This window comes from Salmo trutta, chromosome 3, assembly GCF_901001165.1.
Source record: "Salmo trutta chromosome 3, fSalTru1.1, whole genome shotgun sequence".
NCBI classification, from domain to species: Eukaryota; Metazoa; Chordata; class Actinopteri; order Salmoniformes; family Salmonidae; genus Salmo; species Salmo trutta.
Genome location: NC_042959.1, coordinates 32701782 through 32722638, shown reverse-complemented (window position 1 = coordinate 32722638; position 20857 = coordinate 32701782). Strand labels below are relative to the sequence as shown.

Sequence of the window (20857 nt, the reverse complement as noted above, 5' to 3'; positions counted from 1 at the left end):
TTGGCTCTTAGCCTGTGTAGCTAGTTCAGTCATACCTTGACTGAGTGACAGGCTCAGTTAGGAGCTGGAGTGTTACTGTCACTTTGTGCTTTGTTTCTCATGTGGTTATTCAGACACTCTCTAGGGGGAAAATGAGTCACTTTTGCAACAACAACACACACATCATTAGAAACAGTTAAAAATCCCAGTCTAAATGGTGAACCATTTCTGAGTGATGAATTAACCAAATGAGGTTAGTCACACACTTTCTCTAGGGGGGGAAGTGTGTCACTCATATGTCAAAAAACACATACATACAAATCACACAAACATACAGCACTCAAAACAGTGGAATATGCCAGTCCAAATGGTAAACAATTTCTGAGTGATGCGTTAACCAAATGAATACATGAAGGAAATGCTGAATGAAAACAGTTTTACACATGGCTCAGATTTTGACAAAGGGTTACATGCTGACCACACCGCCTGTGTTGTGTGGGAGAGCGTTGCAAAATAAATGTACACATACATCTTATTCAATCATTTCATCCAAATGTTATCAGGCACTAAAATAGAGCACGGTTCTATTTTAGACACTTGACGCGCTGTCAAGTCCCACCTCTCCCATCAATTTTTAGGAGTGCGCGCACACACACACACGCACACATGCACACGCACACACACGGGTGACTGACAGATGAACAAGGTCCACACTTCAGTAGGTTGCATTAATGCACCTGAAAGTTGCCATAAAAAAATCCACAGAAGACTGAACTAGGTGAGATTACTAGAAACTAACTAGGTTTCCCCTGTGGATTAATTGTCGGAGTAGAGAACACACGATTTTGTGTGACTCAAAAATGGGTCAAAATTCTACAAAGATCCAGCAACAACAAAAAAAGGTCCTTGTACATTTCAGGTAAAATAACAACCAAATGTCTATATCTCAGGACAAATTAGCTAGCAACAGCAAGCTAGCTAGCTAAATGTCCGTGAATGTTTTAATGCGTGTTTCGACCTTTTCCCAAACAAATATAGTTGATTCAGAGTTCGTTTTGATATTTCAACCTGCATGTCCTGTCTGGTGGGGTTAGACAAACTCAACATGCACACAATGGCGCACACGTGGAGCCGGTTTGGTCATCATGTTAGGGAAAAGTTCCATACTGCGACCATTTGACTTGGCAGTGCGACACACATTTTATTGACTCCATACATTTTCTCTTCTAATATTTTACCCAGACCTAAAAGAATTGTCCCTTATGTTGTTTAAGAATTGTTGTGCAATTAAGAACTCCAATGTTGTTGTTTTTCTATTTAAAAAGTGTGATTTTGATAGTGAAAACTGGGGGGAAATCACAGTCCTCCTCCAAAAAAATTATTTAATAGATTATTTTTCAAAATTGGTGCGACCAAAACATGTGCTGGTGCCACCAACTAAAAAAGTCAGTAGCACCAGTGCCACCAGTGGAAAACGTTAGTGTAGAACCCTGGGTTAGGGTAGGTTTCACAATCTCAGTCCTTCATGTAACCAGAGCTATTTTCAAACAATGACAAAATGTCAAGTTCTTCCACAACTTCAGCTAAAGATCCCATCCTTCCAAAACCCCTCACGGGAAACCCCTCAGCTTATCAGTCACCCATTCTTCACAGAAAAGAGAATGCACACTTCTCTTCAGTGAACAGAAATGAATTGCATGCAGATGAATGACTTTCTATGACACATACACCAACGTCTCACAAAGTTCTGTTCGAACTAACAGGAAGCCAACATAGATCCAAAAATAGTGTAAACAACATGCTTGATCTGTCAAAGGCTGATACCATTCATGCTGCCACAATGATGCATCACATACAGTACCAGTGAAAAGTTTGGACACACCTACTCAATAAATTATTTTTCTTTATTTTTACTATTTTCTACATTGTAGAATAATAGTGAAGAAATCAAAAACTATGAAATAACACATATGGAATCATGTAGTAACCCATAAAATATTTAGATTTGTTTAACACTTTTCTGAGATTCTTCAAAGTAGCCACCCTTTGCCTTTGACAGCTTTGCACACTCTTGGCATTCTCTTAACCAGCTTCACCTGGAATGCTTTTCCAACAGAGTTCCCACATATGCTGAGCACTTGTCTGCTGTTCCTTCACTCTGCAGTACAACTCATCCCAAACCATCTCAATTTGGTTGAGGTCGGGTGATTGTGGAGGCCAGGTCATCGAATGTAGTACTCCATCACTCTCCTTCTTGGTCAAATAGCCCTTACACAGCCTGGAGGTATGTTTTGGGTCATTTTTCTGTTGAAAAACAAATGATAGTCCCACTAAGAGCAAACCAGATGGGACGGCGTATCGCTGCAGAAGGCTGGGGTAGCCATGCTGGTTAAGTGTGCCTTGAATTCTAAATAAATCACTGACAGTGTCACCAGCAAAGCACTCCCACACCATCACACCTCCTCTTCCATGCTTCACGGTGGGAACCACACATGCGGAGATCATCCGTTCACCTACTCTGCGTCTCACAAAGGCGAACCAAAAATCGCAACTCATCAGACCAAAGGACAGATTTCCACCGGTCTAATGTCCATTGCTCGTGTTTCTTGGCACAAGCAAGTCTCTTCTTATTATTGGTGTCCTTTAGTAGTGGTTTCTTTGCAGCAATTCGACCACAAAGGCCTGATTCACGCAGTCTCCTCTGAACAGTTGATGTTGAGATGTGTCTGTTACTTGAACTCTGAAGCATTTATTTGGGCTGCAATTTCTGAGGCTGGTAACACTAATGAACTTATCCTCTGCAGCAGAGGTAACTCTGGGTCTTCCTTTCCTGCGGCGGTCCTCATGAGAACCAGTTTCATCATAGCACTTGATGGTTTTTGCGACTGCACTTGAAACTTTCAAAGTTATTTACATTTTCCAGATTGACTGAATTTCATGTCTTAAAGTAATGATGGACTGTCATTTCTCTGCTTATTTGAGCTGTTCTTGCCATAATATGGACTTGGTCTTTTACCAAATAGGGCTATCTTCTGTATACCACCCCTACCATTGTCACAACACAACTGATTGGCTCAAACGCATTAAGGAAATTCCACAAATTAACTTAAAAAGGCACACCTGTTAATTGAAATGCATTCCAGGTGACTACCTCATGAAGCTGGTTGAGAGAATGCCAAGAGTGTGCAAAGCTGTCACTTTTTTGGTTACTACATGATTTCATATATGTGTTATTTCATAGTTTGATGTCTTCACTGTTATTCTACAATATAAAATAGTACAAATTAAGAAAAACCCTTGAATGAGTAGGTGTCCAAACTTTTGACTGGTACTGTAAATGATTAACTCTGGGAGTGACGGATGCTTATGTATATCAACACATGTAATGGACACAAAAGGTAGAAGTATGCCATCTAACCACTTTGAAATCTTACACAAATGAATTACTACACTGTAGACAAACGCCTTCACTTCACCTCTTTCTGGTTCTCCCAGCCAAAATTGGCCTACATACAAAACCAACCACGTTCCAAGAAATGGTACATATGCTGTTACGTGCAGCAGTCAGAGGGTGAGACTGAAGAACACTTTTTGAATTTGCCTACCTAGAAAAGTCTTTAGCCTTCCCTTGAGTTCAAATGTCTCGCCTCAACCCCCGTCTTTATCCACTGCATTTAAAAGAGAACTCATATCAATGTACTATGTAACTTTATGTACAGAAGCACAGCATAGACAGTGGGCTATATCTGCCTCTACAACCTATAGAACAGGTTTGAGAGACACCTCTATGTTTTACACTGAGGCAGTCAAGAGTCTGAGACCGTGGAGGCGATCTGAAAACACAGTTTCCTGTTGGTGATGCCACTCGACAGTCCCTAGTAATTACCTCTATGACACAGGAGGAAATTCCCAACAGGCTTGAAACAAAGAAAATGGCGGGGGGGAGGGGGGGATTTATATACACTCCCCTCCATATGTATTTGGACAGTGAAGCTAAAATTGTAAATGTGGCCTTATACTCCAGCATTTGGGATTTGAGATCAAACATTTCATATGAGGTGGGGATACAGAACGTCACATTTTATTTGAGGGTATTGTTATACATATGTTTTTCCATTTAGAAATTAAAGCACTTTATATACAGTGGCTTGCAAAAGTATTCACCCCCTTGGCATTTTTCCTACCTTGTTGCCTTACAACCTGGAATTAAAATAGATTTTTGGGGGGGTTTGTATCATTTAATTTACACAACATGCCTACCACTTTGAAGATGCAAAATATTTTTTATTGTGTCAAAATAGCTAGAAACAAAGAACTTTCTTCTGAAACTCGTCAGTCTATTCTTGTTCTGAGAAATTACGGCTATTCCATGCGAGAAATTGTCAAGAAACTGAAGACCTCGTACAATGCTGTGTACTACTCCCTTCACAGAACAGCGCAAACTGTCTCTAAACAGAATAGAAAGAGGAGTGGGAGGCCCCGGTGCACAACTGAGCAAGAGGACAAGTACATTAGAGTGTCTAGTTTGAGAAACAGACACCTCACAAGTCCTCAATTGGCAGCTTCATTAAATAGCACCTGCAAAACACCAGTCTCAACGTCGACTGGTGTTTTGCGGGTACGATTTCATTTCAGTTTAATCCACCTGAAAAGACAGAACAAATAATACAAAAAGTGGTTAAACTGAAATATACCAATTGATAAAAAAAACAATGTATTTTTCTATATAATTTATCATTTAAAAAATGCATCATAAATAGGACTGGTGTCTCCTGACCCCTCCTGTCTCAGCCTCCAGTATTTATGCTGCAGTAGTTTATGTGTCGGGGGGCTAGGGTCAGTCTGTCACATCTGGAGTATTTCTCTTGTCTTTTCCGGTGTCCTGTGTGAATTTAAATATGCTCTCTCTAATTCTCTCTTTCTCTTTCTTTCTTTCTCTCTCTCGGAGGACCTGAGCCCTAGGACCATGCCTCAGGACTACCTGGCTTGATGACTCCTTGCTGTCCCCAGTTCACCTGGCCGTGCTGCTGCTCCAGTTCCAACTGTTCTGCCTGCAGCTATGGAACCCTGACCTGTTCACCGGACGTGCTACCTGTCCCAGACCTGTTGTCCCAGACCTGCTGGAACCCTGACCTATTCACCGGACATGCTACCTGTCCCAGACCTGCTGTTTTCAACTCTCTAGAGACAGCAGGAGCGGTAGAGATAATCTCAAAGATCGGCTATGAAAAAGCCAACTGACACTTACTCTTGTGTTACTGACTTGTTGCACCCTCGACAACTACTATGATTATTATTATTTGACAATGCTGGTCATTTATGAACATTTGAACATCTAGCCCATGTGCTGTTATAATCTCCACCCGGCACAGCCAGAAGAGGACTGGCCACCCCTCATAGCCTGGTTCCTCTCTAGGTTTCTTCCTAGGTTTTGGCCTTTCTTGAGAGTTTTTCCTAGCCACCGTGCTTCTACACCTGCATTGCTTGCTGTTTGGGGTTTTAGGCTGGGTTTCTGTACAGCACTTTGAGATATCAGCTGATGTAAGAAGGGCTATATAAATACATTTGATTTGATGGAGTTGTCACACATGCAGCTAACACAGACATATGGAAATGACTGCTCTACCCAAAATTACAACCAACTAATTGCTGCATTACAATAAAAATGGAAGAGGCAAGTGGAAGGGGGAAAAGTAAGGAACTTATCTGTCGGCCCTGCATTAAAGAACATAAATCGTAAAAGGAAATTGTTTCAGTTTCATTTAAGGACCAAAATTGACAGCTGTGCCATATAAATTGCAAAATAGTTGGGAAGAGATTTTCAATGTACTGATTCCATGGCACATGGTTTATGAATTGACACGCAAAACTACCCCGGATTCAAAACTTTTCAATTTAAATTATTATACAAAATTCTTGCAACCAATAGAATGTTATATATATATATATATATATATATATAACATTCTATGGGGGATACAATCTTCCCAGCTCTGCAGATTCTGCTGTGAGGATGCAGAGTCATTAGATCATTTATTTTGGTGTTGTCCATATGTAGCTCGTTTTTGGTCACAGGTCCAGGAATGGCTGACGAATTGTAACATTTACCTAGAACTAACGCTGCAGATAGCAATACTGGGTGATTTGAAAAGCCATAGTCAATCGATCAGTAATATAATCAATATTTTAGCAAAAAAATATATATTTAATTTACAACCTGTAGAAGCTATGAGAATAGAAAGGTTCAGTGCTGTTGTGAAGCATCACAGCACAGTTGAAAAATATATGGCAAATAGAAATCCAAAATGGATGGTGTTAAGAGATAGATGGGAGGGGTTGAATGGCGCTGAAGGGTGGGACTAATAACAACAAGATAACAAACGTAAAACATACAGGGTCTGTAAAATGTATATAGGTTCAGAAATGTTGTGAAATAGCACAGTTACAAATAGAAATCAAACTGGATGGACATCAGAAATAGAGAAAGGCCAGGACTAAAAACAAACAAAATAACTCTTGTAAAATAGATTGTGTCTGTAAAATGTGTATAGTATGTATAAACTGAAGGTAGAAGCCTAAATGTCTTTGTTTATTAGTTTACTCCAATTGTGGTAGGGTTTAATTGTGGGGAATAATAAAGGCATATTCTAAAAAAAATTACAAAAAAATACAAAAACAATCCTGTAAACGGAACTTAGCGCTTACTGAAGAAATTAAGAGAACATTCCTCTTTCCCCTGACCATTGAATGACTATCCATTCTCATGTCTTGTTCCAATGAAAGATCACTTAAAACCTTTTAGCAAAAAACCCTCAGGTGTAAAGGTTAAAATGTATTGAAACAAAAGCACGCTCAGAAGATGAGAGGTTGGAGTAAGTGACTCATCACCAACAGACAATACCTACTCTTACTGCTTGAGGGAAATACTTGGAGGCACAACAAGAGGGGATTTCCCAGAGTACAGTCTGAACATAGTTCAAATTGCCTAAAGATACAAATAATGTATCTGTGTGTGTTTGTGAGGGGAAAAATTGTGTAATTTGTATGAACAGATTTCTGTCAGGATGGACATTTAAATGTTAGCTTGAAATACAGGCGGAGCTGATCAAAAAGTTTTCATTCACACATGAAAAAAATGATTACACCTCAAACACAAAATTCCTAGGAATCTCATGGGGAATTCCTACTTCCGCTTGTTTAGTTGAAAGATCAAAAGAAGAAAGGAGAGAAGGACGCACAGCAGGCCTCAAGGAGGGAAAGGAAAAAAGAAAGTAAAGGAGGGTAGGGAAAGAACAAAGGAAGGATGGATGGATAGACAGAAAGAAGGACAGAAGGTGTGACTGAAGAATGGAAGGAAAAAAATAACATCAGGAAGGACATGTTGGTGGGACCATAGAGATACATAAAGGACTCATCTTTGTATCTATGCCATTATAGCATCTGTGACAGCATGGGCAGAGTCATTGAGACAATCTCCGTTTTGAAGTAGTCAATTTTCTTCTTCACGATTGGCTGATCCCTCCTGATGACCCAGTTGGACATGACTCCCACCCAGGTCCCACCCAGTTGACTATATTAAAATGGTGGAAGCCCTCAATTAGAGGTCTTCACGGATCCACCTATACTCGAATACCCGATTAAAAACTTTAAATAATGTCAAAAGTCTGGCTCGGATCTGATATGTCTTGGGTATGTATAATTTTAAAATGACTTGTCCGGAAGGGCCCGTACAGATCCAAACACGACTGCTGCAGTAGAGAGAGAATAATTTGATCCTTTATGCTGCTGCTCTTGCTTTTCACGAGAGTGGAGAGTGTGGCTTGTTGTTTGACAATCTTAAGTCAACAAAGCGGCAATAGGCTACAGTCATAGAGCCTCGCGCCGTCTGTGGCAAACGTTCGGAGATATCTAATCAATGGAAGATGGAATTAAAATGACAATTAAAAGTTAAAAGAAGGAGGATAGGCTACAACGACCAAGAGCCAATGTGTAGGCTGCTACTTAATTTTCTGAATGGAGTTATTATTAACTGTAGGATGAGAAAGCGCATGCCGTCTCAATTAGCCTAGCTAGCTAGCTAACATTAGCTACCTTAACTAGCTTCTCCCGGTTTGATGCAGTCAAGACTGGTACTATGTAATCATATTGGATGATAAATAACCTAGCTATGCAGCTATTAGTCTACTATAGCGCGCATCAGCTTGGTTGGTTGCTGTCTCTTCCTACTCAACTTGTCACTCGCTCACACTCGCGCTTTATCAGCGCCGGTTAATAAGGTAGCTTAAATTACTTTTCTGCTTCTTCCCTCACTCGGATCGGACCGGGTCTGCATCCGACCAGGTTTATACAGATGGGATCTAGCTGTCTTCGGGATCGTTCGAAACGGGTCTCTATATTTAAAAAAATATTTATGCATATTGGGTCTGAGTGGGAAAGCCCCTGGTCCATTTCAAAACGAGTTCAACTTTTTGGACCCGAAAAGACCTCTACCCTCAATCGCGCTGCCCATATTAATACAGCCTTTTGGTCACTAGAGGCCTCTATCATTATCTATGGGTGGGACTTACCTTGACCTGGGGATATGACTTCCTGTTCTTCTCGCTGGAGGCCCCTGGAAGCCCACCGTGAGAGGGCCCCTCACACCCATAACGGAACCTGAAGCCCCGCTGGGACAGAGATGAATGATAGTCAAATAAACAGTTTTTAATATTACTTTGAAATCAGTTAACATTTTAATTTATCTTTGATTACATAGCCTATGCTGTAACTGAGAGAAGGAGCACACTGAAGACAAGGGTTACCTGTTTAGGCTGTTCAATGATTTGGAGGTAGGGTCTATCTGCTGTAATTAAGAACAAATAAACAATGGTTTATGTTAGTTTTACAGCAGGACTGGCTGACCCTCCTCCTACTGTATTGGGTGTGAAGGCTTTTGCTCCAGCTCTGCTCTAACACACCTGATTCTACTAACTAATAAGCGGCCAATGAGAACATTGATTAGAGAAAGCAGGTGTTAGAGCAAGGCTGGAACAAAACCCTGAACAACCAGTAGCTCTCTAGGGCCATCCCTCTTCTTAACAAACATATTTAATTGAGCTCAGGTGCTGTAGGATGTATTTTCAATCAGATAAACAAAACTAACAAAGTTATGACCTTTTAGGAATGGGGGACTGGGCTCTGTAGTTCCATGTCAACAAAACAATGGTTTTGAGTCTTTTACTAAATATGACAAAACCCCTTGTGATAGTCGTCTCATCTTGCTCCTCAAACAAAATGTTAGCTGAGCCAGCCTCTTCCTCTTCCTGCAGAGCCCGCTGCCTAAGCCACATCCTCCCACTGATGTAACTTCAATCAAGCACCTTATCAGCCAAATTATACTCGGCTTCAGCTCTCTATAGAACTTCTGGACATTGAAATTTGACATTTTCCTTCAGCTCTAAGAATGTAGCAGAGCCCTCACAGGATGGCTGTATCCATACATGTAAGATTAATGAAGTAATGAGCATCAATATAAAAGATTGAGGGGTACGTCCATTCATTTAGACTGCTCTTGAATATGCCATTTGTGGGTAAAGAGATGGGTATCCCCCGAGAAAGTAGTAGTTTCCATTATTCCCATTCCCACAACCATTACTCTTGCCTAAACAACCACTAGTCTCGCTTAAACCTTGGTTTTAAAAAACCGCCCACTTGAGAAACAATGGAGAAGTGAAAGTTTGAGAAGGAGAAGTAGGCTTATGTCTACATTATAACTCTGCAATAAGATCATGACATAAAACTGAGTTTAAAAAAAAGACCTTTTCATAAGAAGAGAGGTGGCGAGGAAGAGCTTACTCTTGACAATAAAAGCGCTCTCCAATTTTAGGCTACCACTGGCATTCACGAAATTACATCTTTGGATAGACCCATTTAATCTCTATTTTGGAAACATACCTACAGTGCATTCGGAAAGTATTCAGACCCATCACTTTTTCCACATTTTGTTACGTTACAACCTTATTCTAAAATGTATTGAATAGTCCCCCCCATCAATCTACACACAATACCCTATGATGAAAAAGCAAAAACAGGTTTTTTGAAATGTTTGCAAATGTATAAAACATTTAAATAAAACTGAAATATATTTACATAAGTATTCAGACCCTTTGTTATAAGACTCAAAATTGAGCTCATGTTCATCCTGTTTCATTGATCATCCTTGAGATGTTTCTACAACTTAGAGTCCACCTGTAGTAAATTCAATTGATTGGACATGATTTGGAAAGGCACACACCTGTCTATGTAAGGTCCCACAGTTGACAGTGCATGTCAGAGCAAAAACCAAGCCATGAGATCAAAGGAATTGTCCGTAGAGCTCCGAGAGAGGATTGAGGGTACCAAAACATTTCTGCAGCATTGAAGGTCACCAAGAACACAGTGGCCTCCATCATTCTTAAACGGCAGAAGTTTGGAACCACCAAGACTCTTTCTAGAGCTGGCCGCCTGGCCAAACTGAGCAATCGGGGGAGAAGGGCCTTGGTCAGGGAGGTGACCAAGAACCCGATGAGCACTCTGACAGAGCTCTAGAGTTTCTCTGTGGAGATGGGAGAACCTTCTAGAAAGACAACCATCTCTGCAGCACTCCACCAATCAGGCCTTTATGGTAGTGGTCAGATGGAAGCCTGCTGTGGGGATGTTTTTCAGCGGCAGGGACTGGGAGACTAGTCAGGATCGAGGGAAAGATGAACGGAGCAAAGTACAGAGAGAGCCTTGATGAAAACCTGCTCCAGAGAGCGAAGGTTCACATTCCAACAGCACAACGACCCTAAGCACACAGCCAAGACAACGCAGGAGTGCCTTCGGGACAAGTCTCTGAAGTTCCTTGAGTGGCCGAGCCAGAGCCCGGACTTGAACAAGATCAAACCTGTTTTGCTTCATCATTATGGGCTATTGTGTGTAGATTGACAATAATTTTTATTTATTATTCATTTTAGAATAAGGCTATAACATAACAAAATGTGGAAAAAGTATAAGGGGTTTGAACACTTTACGAATGCACTATATACACTAGAGGTCGACCGATTATGATTTTTCAGCGCCGATACCGATTATTGGAGGACCAAAAAAGCCGGTACCGATTACAATAGGCCGATTTTTATATATACAGTTGAAGTTGGAAGTTTACATAGATTTAGGTTGGAGTCATGAAAAGTCGTTTTTCAACCACTCCACAAATTTCTTCTTAATAAACTATAGTTTTGGCAAGTCGGTTAGGACATCTACTTTGTGCATGACACAAGTAATTTCTCCAACAATTGTTTACAGACAGATTATCTCACTGTATCACAATTCCAGTGGGTCAGAAGTTTACATGCACTAAGTTGACTGTGCCTTTAAACAGCTTGGAAAATTCCAGAAAATGATGTCATGGCTTTAGAAGCTTCTGGTAGGCTAATTGACATCATTTGAGTCAATTGGAGGTGTACCTGTGGATGTATTTCAAGGCCTACCTTCAAACTCACTGCCTCATTGCTTGACATCATGGGAAAATCAAAAGAAATCAGCCAAGAACTCAGGAAAAAAATTGAAGACCTCCACAAGTCTGGTTCATCCTTGGGAGCAATTTCCAAACGCCTGAAGGTACGACGTTCAACTGTCAAACAATTGTACACATGTATAAACACCATGCGACCACGCAGCCATCATACCGCTCAGGAAGGAGACACGTTCTGTCTCCTAGAGATTAACGTACTTTGGTGTGGAAAGTGCAAATCAATCCCAGAACAACAGCAAAGGACCTTGTGAAGATGCTGGGGGCAAACAGGTACAAAAGTATCTATATCCACAGTAAAACGAGTCCTATATCAACATAACCTGAAAGGCCGCTCAGCAAGGAAGAAGCCACTGCTCCAAAACCGCCATAAAAAATCCAGACTATGGTTTGCAACTGCACATGGGTACAAAGATCGTACTTTTTGGAGAGATGTCCTCTGGTCTGATCAAACAAAAATTGAACTGTTTCGCCATAATGACCATTGTTATGTTTGGAGGAAAAAGGGGGAAGCTTGCAAGTCGAGGAACACCATCCCAACCGTGAAGCATGGGGGTGGCAGCATCATATTGTGGGGGTGCTTTGCTGCAGGAGGGACTGGTGCACTTCACAAAATAGATGGCTTCAAGAGGAAGGACAATTCGGTGGATATATTGAAGCAACATCTCAAGACATCAGTCAGGAAGTTAAAGCTTGGTCGCAAATGGGTCTTCCAAATGGACAATGACCCCAAGCATACTTCCAAAGTTGTGGCAAAATGGCTTAAGGACAACAAAGTCAAAATATTGGAGTGGCCATCACAAAGCCCTGACCTCAATCCTATAGAAGATTTGTGGGCAGAACTGAAAAGACGTGTGTGAGCAAGGAGGCCTACAAACCTGACTCAGTTACACCAGCTCTGTCAGGAGGAATGGGACAACATTCACCCAACTTATTGTGGGAAGCTTGTGGTAGGCTACCCGAAACGTTTGACCCAAGTTAAACAATTTAAAGCCAATGCTACCAAATACTAATTGAGTGCATGTAAACTTCTGACCCCCTGGGAATGTGATGAAAGAAATAAAAGCTGAAATAAATCATTCCCTCTACTATTATTCTGACATTTCACATTCTTAAAATAAAGTGGTGATCCTAACTGACCTAAAACAGGGAATTTTTACTAGGATTAAATGTCAGGAATTGTGAAAAACTGAGTTTAAATGTATTTAGCTAAGGTGTATGTAAACTTCCAACTTCAACTGTATATATATTTGTAATAATGACAATTACAACAATACTGAATGAACACTTATTTTAACTTAATATAATACATAAATAAAATCTATTTAAGACCCAAAAACACAGTGTTGGAGAAGAAGGTAAAAGTGCAATATGTGCCATGTAAAAAAGCCATGTAAGTTCCTTGCTCAGAACATATGAAAGCTGGTGGTTCCTTTTAACATGTGTCTTCAATATTCCCAGTTAAGAAGTTTTAGGTTGTAGTTATTACAGGAATTACAGGACTATTTCTCTCTATACCAATTGTATTTCATATACCTTTGACTATTGGATGTTCTTATAGGCACTATAGTATTGCCAGCCTAATCTCGGGAGTCGATAGGCTTGAAGTCATAAACAGTGCAATGCTTGAAGCACAGCGAAGGGCTGCTGGCAAACGCAGGAAAATGCTGTTTGAATGAATGCTTACGAGCCTGCTGCTGCCTGCTCAGTCAGACTGCTCTATCAAATATCAAATTATAGACTTAATTATAATAAACACACAGAAATACGAGCCTTAGGTCATTAATATGGTCAAATCCGGAAACTATCATTTCGAAAACAAAATGTTTATTCTTTCAGTAAAATACGGACCCGTTCTGTATTTTATCTAATGGTTGCCATCCCTAAGTCTAAATATTGCTGTTACATTGCACAACCTTCAATGTAATGTCATAATTATGTACAATTCTGGCAAATTAATTACGGTCTTTGTTAGAAAGAAATGGTCTTCACACAGTTCGCAACGAGCCAGGCGGCCCAAACTGCTGCATATACCCTGACTCTGCTTGCACAGAATGCAAGAGAAGTGACACAATTTCCCTAGTTAAAAGAAATTCATGTTAGCAGGCAATATTAGCTAAATATGCAGGTTTAGAAAAATATACTTGTGTATTGATTTTAAGAAAGGTATTGATGTTTATGGTTAGGTACACATTGGTGCAACGACAGTGCTTTTTTCGCGAAAGCGCTTGTTAAATCATCACCCGTTTGGCGAAGTAGTCTGTGATTCGATGATAAATTAACAGGCACCGCATTGATTATATGCAACGCAGGACAAGCTAGATAAACTAGTAATATCATCAACCATGTGTAGTTAACTAGTGACTTTGTTAAGATTGATTGTTTTTTATAAGATAAGTTTAATGCTAGCTAGCAACTTACCTTGGCTCCTTGCTGCACTCGCGTAACAGGTGGTCAGCCTGCCACTCAGTCTCCTCGTGGAGTGCAATGTAATCGGCCATAATCGGCGTCCAAAAATGACGATTACCGATTGTTACGAAAACTTGAAATCGGCCATAATTAATCGGCCGCCCTCTAATATACACATGCTGTATATCACTGATGCAATTTCAATGTTCGAGTTGCATTGTATATCACCAAATTTGCTTGAGATTATTTTACTGCAACACTTCTCACTGTATCGAAGTTGCTTGACATTTGCGTTTCTAAGAGCTGTCAATCAAGGCGAGCTAATGAAAATAAGCTCCCCACCCACTCAGGCTGTCTTTTCAAACTTCTTGGTAGTTAGTCATGAGAGAAAAAGTCATTTTCAGAAAGACTGTTCAGTACCTTTTAAAGGGGTTTATTTCAAGGGGTTTATTTAAAAGGGGTTTATTTCAAGGGGTTTATTTAAAAGGGTTTATTTAAAAGGAGTTTATAAAGTGGTTTAATCAAAAGGGGTTTATAGGTCAGATAAAAAGATTAAGCTCTGCCATGAAGTCATGACTTCTTCTTACCTGTCCGGAGTGAGTTGGTGAGTGACATGGGAGGGAAATTCAGAGGATCCCATATTGGCTCTATGTCATAGTACTAAAAGAAAAGAAAACAAGAGAGGACAAGGTTATTGAAATCTCATTTCACTGACAAATGTAGGGGTACGACTATGAAAGAGACACAGGCAAACCTGTCAGCTCAAGATACAGTGCCTTCAGAAAGAATTCACACTCCTCAACTTTTTGAAAATGTTGCTGTGTTACAGCCTGAATTTAAAATGTATTAAATTTAGATTGTGTCACTGATCTACACACAATACCCCATAATGTCAAAGTGAAATTATGTTTTTAGAAATGTTTACAAATTAATTAAAAATGAAATGCTGAAATGTCTTGAGTCAATAAGTATTCAACCCTTTTGTTATGGCAATCCTAAATAAGTTCAGGAGTAAAAATGTGCTTAACAAGTCACATAATAAGTTGCATGGGCTCACTGTGTACAATAATTATGTTTAACATGATTTTTAAAATGACTACCCAATCTCTGTACCCCACACATAAAATTCTCTGTAAGGTCCCCAAGTTAGGTCTCTCTTTATGTAGTGTTGTCTCTCTTGTCGTGATGTGTGTTTTGTCCTATATATATATATATTTTTTTTTTTAAGTATATAGCCCGTGTCCCCGCAGGAGGCATTTTGATAGGCCGAATTTGTTCTTAACTGACTTGCCTAGTTAAATGAAGGTTCAATAAAACATGTATAAATGAACAGTGAATTTCAAGTACAGATTCAACCACAAAGAGTAATTGAACACTGGTCACTTTAATACTGTTTAACCCACTTCATTCATTCATTCATTCATTCATTCATTCATTCATTCATATATATATATATATATATATATATATATATATATATATATATATATATATATATATATATATATATATATATATATATATATATACACACACACACACACACACACATACACATATATATATATATATATATATATATACACACACACACACATATATATACACATACACATATATATATATATACACACACACACATACATCTATATACACATCTATCTATATATAGATATATATATAGATATATATATAGATATATATATAGATATATATATATATATACACTGCGTACACACCTTTTCTAATCATATACTGTGCATAATGTCTATACACATCATATAAACTCAGCAAAAAAAGAAACGTCCTCACTGTCAACTGCGTTTATTTTCAGCAAACTTAACATGTGTAAATATTTGTATGAACATAAGATTCAACAACTGAGACATAAACTGATCAAGTTCCACAGATATGTGACTAACAGAAATTGAATAATGTGCCCCTGAACAAAGGGGGGGGGTCAAAATCAAAAGTCAGTCAGTATCTGGTGTGGCCACCAGCTGCATTAAGTACTGCAGTGTAGCTCCTCCTCATGGACTGCACCAGATTTGCCAGTTCTTGCTGTGAGATGTTTCCCCACCCTTCCACCAAGGCACCTGCAAGTTCCCGGACATTTCTGGGTGGAATGGCCCTAGCCCTCACCCTCCGATCCAACAGGTCCCAGACGTGCTCAATGGGATTGAGATCCGGGCTCTTCGCTGGCCATGGCAGAACACTGACATTCCTGTCTTGCAGGAAATCACGCACAGAACGAGCAGTATGGCTGGTGGCATTGTCATGCTGGAGGGTCATGTCAGGATGAGCCTGCAGGAAGGGTACCACATGAGGGAGGAGGATGTCTTCCCTTTAACGCACAGCGTTGGGATTGTCTGCAATGACAACAAGCTCAGTCCGATGATGCTGTGACACACCGCTCCAGACCATGACGGACCCTCCACCTCCAAATCAATACCGCTCCAAAGTACAGACCTCGGTGTAACGCTCATTCCTTCGACGATAAACGCGAATCTGACCATCACCCCTGGTGAGACAAAACCGTGACTCGTCAGTGAAGAGCACTTTTTGCCAGTCCTGTCTGGTCCAGCAACGGTGGGTTTGTGCCCATAGGCGACATTGTTGCCAGTGATGTCTGGTGAGGACCTGCCTTACAACAGGCCTACAAGCCCCCAGTCCAGCCTCTCTCAGCCTATTGCGGACAGTCTGAGCAATGATGGAAGGATTGTGCGTTCCTGGTGTAACTTGGGCAGTTGTTGTTGCCATCCTGTACCTGTCCCGCAGGTGTGATTTTCGGATGTACCGATCCTGTGCAGGTGTTGTTACACGTGGTCTGCCACTGCGAGGACGATCAGCTGTCCATCCTGTCTCCCTGTAGCGCTGTCTTAGGCATCTCACAGTACAGACATTGCAACTTATTGCCCTGGCCACATCTGCAGTCCTCATGCCTCCTTGCAGCATGTCTAAGGCACGTTCATGCAGATGAGCAGGGAGCCTGGGCATCTTTCTTTTGGTGTTTTTCAGAGTCCGTAGAAAGGCCTCTTTAGTGTCCTAAGTTTTCATAACTGTGACCTTAATTGCCTACCATCTGTAAGCTGTTAGTGTCTTATCGACCGTTCCACAGGTGCATGTTCTTGAATCGTTTATGGTTCATTGCACAAGCATGGGAAACAGTGTTTAAACCCTTTACAATGAATATCTGTGAAGTTATTTAGATTTTTACTAATTATATTTGAAAGACAGGGTCCTGAAAAAGGGATGTTTCTTTTTTTGCTGAGTTCACATATCGTTACAGGCTTTGGTTTTTTCATTTATGTTTTGAGTTTGGACTTTAGCGAGTATAGCTCATTAGCACATAAGGCGCACCGATTGGAGTCACCTCATTAGTCAGTATGTGTTACACCTGTGGTGGTTGCCATCTCGTTTGTGGGGAGGTGTTTCACCTGTGCTGGCCCAGGTACTCTTGAGAGATGTGGCGGGTTAAACACCTTTAGTTGGCTCTCCCTATTTTGATTGCTAGACAAAAAATCCTTTATCTGATTTCCCTGATTTTGGTTAGCGCCAACTTTTCCGTTTGCTTACTGTCTAAGTGTGGTGTGGGTTTTAACTTTTGTTTACCTCTTGTTGGGCAAATTTAGTGGGTGTCTTTTAGGTTCCAGTTGTTGTTACTAGTCAACTTTCAGTGGGACACCCCCATGAGTCTTTCAAATCAAATCAAATGTATTTATATAGCCCTTCTTACATCAGCTGATATCTCAAAGTGCTGTACAGAAACCCAGCCTAAAACCCCAAACAGCAAGCAATGCAGGTGTGGAAGCATGGTGGCTAGGAAAAACTCCCTAGAAAGGCCAAAACCTAGGAAGAAACCTAGAGAGGAACCAGGCTATGAGGGGTGGCCAGTCCTCTTCTGGCTCTCTCAGAACCCCTCTTAAAACCCCACCGGTTTCGTTTTGGTTGTCAGTCTGTTAGTTCCCCCTTCTGTTTGAGCGACATTATTGGTTTTCATGCTGGGGAACGTAACACTATATATTTATATGTAATTACTGAACTGTCAGAGCTAGAAACATAAGCATTTCAAAGCAACTGCGGTAACATCTGCAAACTATGTGTACACGACTAAAAACGTTTGATTGAGCTTTTCCTATTGTTTGCAAAGAAGGTCACCACCTATTGGTAGATGGGTCAAAAAAAAGAAGCAGACATTGAATATCCCTTTGAGAATGGTGCCGTTATTAACTTTACACTTTGGATGGTGTATCAATACACCGAGTCACTACAAAGATAAAGGTGCCCTTCCTAAATCAGTTGCCGGAGAGGAAGGAAACTGCTCAGAGATTTCAGCAGGCCAATGGTGACTTTAAAACCGTTACAGAGTTGAATGGCTGTGATAGGACATAACTGAAGACGGAACAACATTGTAATTTATGTTAGTATCATGGGTAAATACAGAGTGAAAAGAAGGAAGCCTCTACAGAATACAAATATTCCAAAACATGCATCCTGTTTGCAACAAGGCTCTAAACTTTAGTAAAAAGTGGCAAAGCAATTTACTTTTGTCCTGAATACAAAGTGTTATGTTTGGGGCAAATTCAACAACACATCACTAAGTAACTCTTCATATTTTCAAGAATGGTGGTGGCTGCATCATGTTATGGGTACGCTTGTCATCAGCAAGGACTATGGTGTTTAGGATAAAAATAAACAGAATGGAGCTAAGCACAGGCAAAATCCTAGAGGAAAACCTGGTAAAGCCTGCTTTCCAACAGACAGAGACAAATTCACCTTTCAGCAGGACAATAACCTAAAACAAGGCCAAATATACAATGGAGTTGTTTAACAAGACAACGTTGAATGTTCCTGAGTGACCTAGTTACAGTTGTGACTTAAAATCGGTTTGAAAAACTATTGCAAGACTTGAAAAAGGTTGTCTAACAATGACCAACAATTTGACAGAGCTTAACATTTTTTTTAAGGAATAATGTGCAAATATTGTACAATCCAGGTTTGCAAAGATTTTAGAGACCCAGAAAGACTCACAGCTGTATTTGCTGACAAAGGTGATTAACATGTATTGACTCAGGGGTTGAATTCAGTGCATTTGGAAAGTATTCAGACCCATACCCTTTTTCCATGTTGTTACGTTATAGCCTTATTCTAAAATGGATTAAATAAAAAAGTCTACACGCAACACCCCAACATGACAAAGCGAAAAAGGTTTTGTAGAAATTTTGCAAATTTATTAAAAAAATAAACAGAAAGTTATTTGCATAAGTATTCAGACCCTTTACTATGTCTCGAAATTGAGCTCAGGTGCATCCTGTTTCCATTGATCATCCTTGAGATGTTTCTATAACTGGTGGTAAATTCGATTGATTGGACATGACTTGGAAAGGCACACACCTGTCTATGTAAGGTCCCACAGTTGACAGTACATGTCAGAGGAAAAACCAAGCCATGAGGTCAAAGGAATTGTCCGTAGAGCTCAGAGACAGGATTGTGTCGAGGCACAGACCTGGGGAAGGGTACCAAAACATTTCTGCAGCATTGAAGGTCCCCAAGAACACAGTGGCCTCCATCATTCTTAAATGGAAGAAGTTTGGAACCGCCAAGACTCTTGCTAGAACTGGCCGCCCTGCCAAACTGAGTAATCGGGAGAGGTGACTAAGGACCCGATAGTCACTCTGACAGAGATGGGAGAAACTTCCAGAAGAACAACCATCTCTGCAGCACTCCACCAATCAGGCCTTTATGGTAGAGTGACCAGATGGAAGCGACTCCTCAGTGAAAGACACATGACAGCCCACTTGGAGTTTGCCAAAAGGCACCTAAAGTACTCTCAGACCATGAGAAACAAGATTCTCTGGTCTGATGAAACCAAGACTGAACTCTTTGGCCTGAATGCCAAGCGTCATGTCTGGAGGAAACCTGGCATCATCCCTACGGTGAAGCATGGTGGTAAGAGCATCATGCTGTGTGGATGTTTTTCAGCAGCAGGGACTGGGAAAAATTTACGAAGCAAAGTACAAAGAGATCTTCGCTAAAAACCTGCTCCAGAGCACCCAGGACCTCTGATTGGGGCGAAGGTTCACCTTCCAACAGGACAACAACCCTAAGCACACAGCCAAGACAACGCAGGTGTGGCTTCGGGACAAGTCTCTGAATGTCCTTGAGTGGCCCAGCCAGAGCCCAGACTTGAACCCAATCGACAATCTCTGGAGAGACCTGAAAATAGCTGTTCAGCAACGCTCCCCATCCAACCTGACAGAGTTTGAGAGGATCTGCAGAGAAGAATGGGAGAAACTCCAAATACAGGTGTGTCAAGCTTGTAGCGTCATACCCAAGACTTGAGGCTATAATCGCTGCCAAAGTTTCTTCAAAGTACTGAGTAAAGGGTCTGAATACTTATGTAAATATGATAGTTTTTTTATTTGTATACATTTGCACACATTTCTAAAAACTTGTTTTTGCTTTGTCATTATGGGGTATTGTGTCGATTGATGAGGGGGAAAAAAACAATTTAATCAATTTTAGAATAAGGCTGTATATAATCAAGATACACTCTGTTGCCCGTTTATTATGTACACCACCCTGTTCAAAAAAAAAGCGGCTCCATTGAGCATGCAATCACCAACACTGGACAATTGAGGAGTGGAAAATCGCCTGGTCCGACAAATCCCAGTTCCTGTTGCGTCATGCTGATGGCGATGTCAGGATTTGGCGTAAGCAGCTGATTCTTCTTGTTTTTAGCTGACAGGAGTGCAACCCGGTGTGGTTATCTGCTGCAATGGCCCATCCGTGACAAGGACTGACGAGTTGTGCGTTCTGAGATGCTGTTCTGCACACCACTGTTGTACTGCACTGTTATTTGCCTGTTTGTGGTGGCCCCATCCTGCATGATGTCAAAGATATATGCTGGTGGTGGTGGTGGTGTAATGGTTTGGGGAA

At 40.7% G+C, this 20857-nt stretch overlaps 1 protein-coding gene across 4 annotated transcripts in view; it reads right to left on the bottom strand.

Moving 5' to 3' along the window:
* LOC115173310 (nuclear factor NF-kappa-B p105 subunit) overlaps nt 1-20857 on the bottom strand; it is a 38898-nt gene that overhangs the window by 16718 nt on the left and 1323 nt on the right. For all 4 annotated transcript variants that reach the window (XM_029731300.1, XM_029731308.1, XM_029731315.1 and 1 more), the window contains exons 3-5: nt 14506-14578; nt 8781-8821; nt 8547-8645 (exon numbers count right to left, since the gene is read on the bottom strand). In XM_029731300.1, the coding sequence (XP_029587160.1) occupies nt 8547-8645; nt 8781-8821; nt 14506-14578 (213 nt within the window). The remainder of the gene's footprint in view (nt 1-8546; nt 8646-8780; nt 8822-14505; nt 14579-20857) is intronic.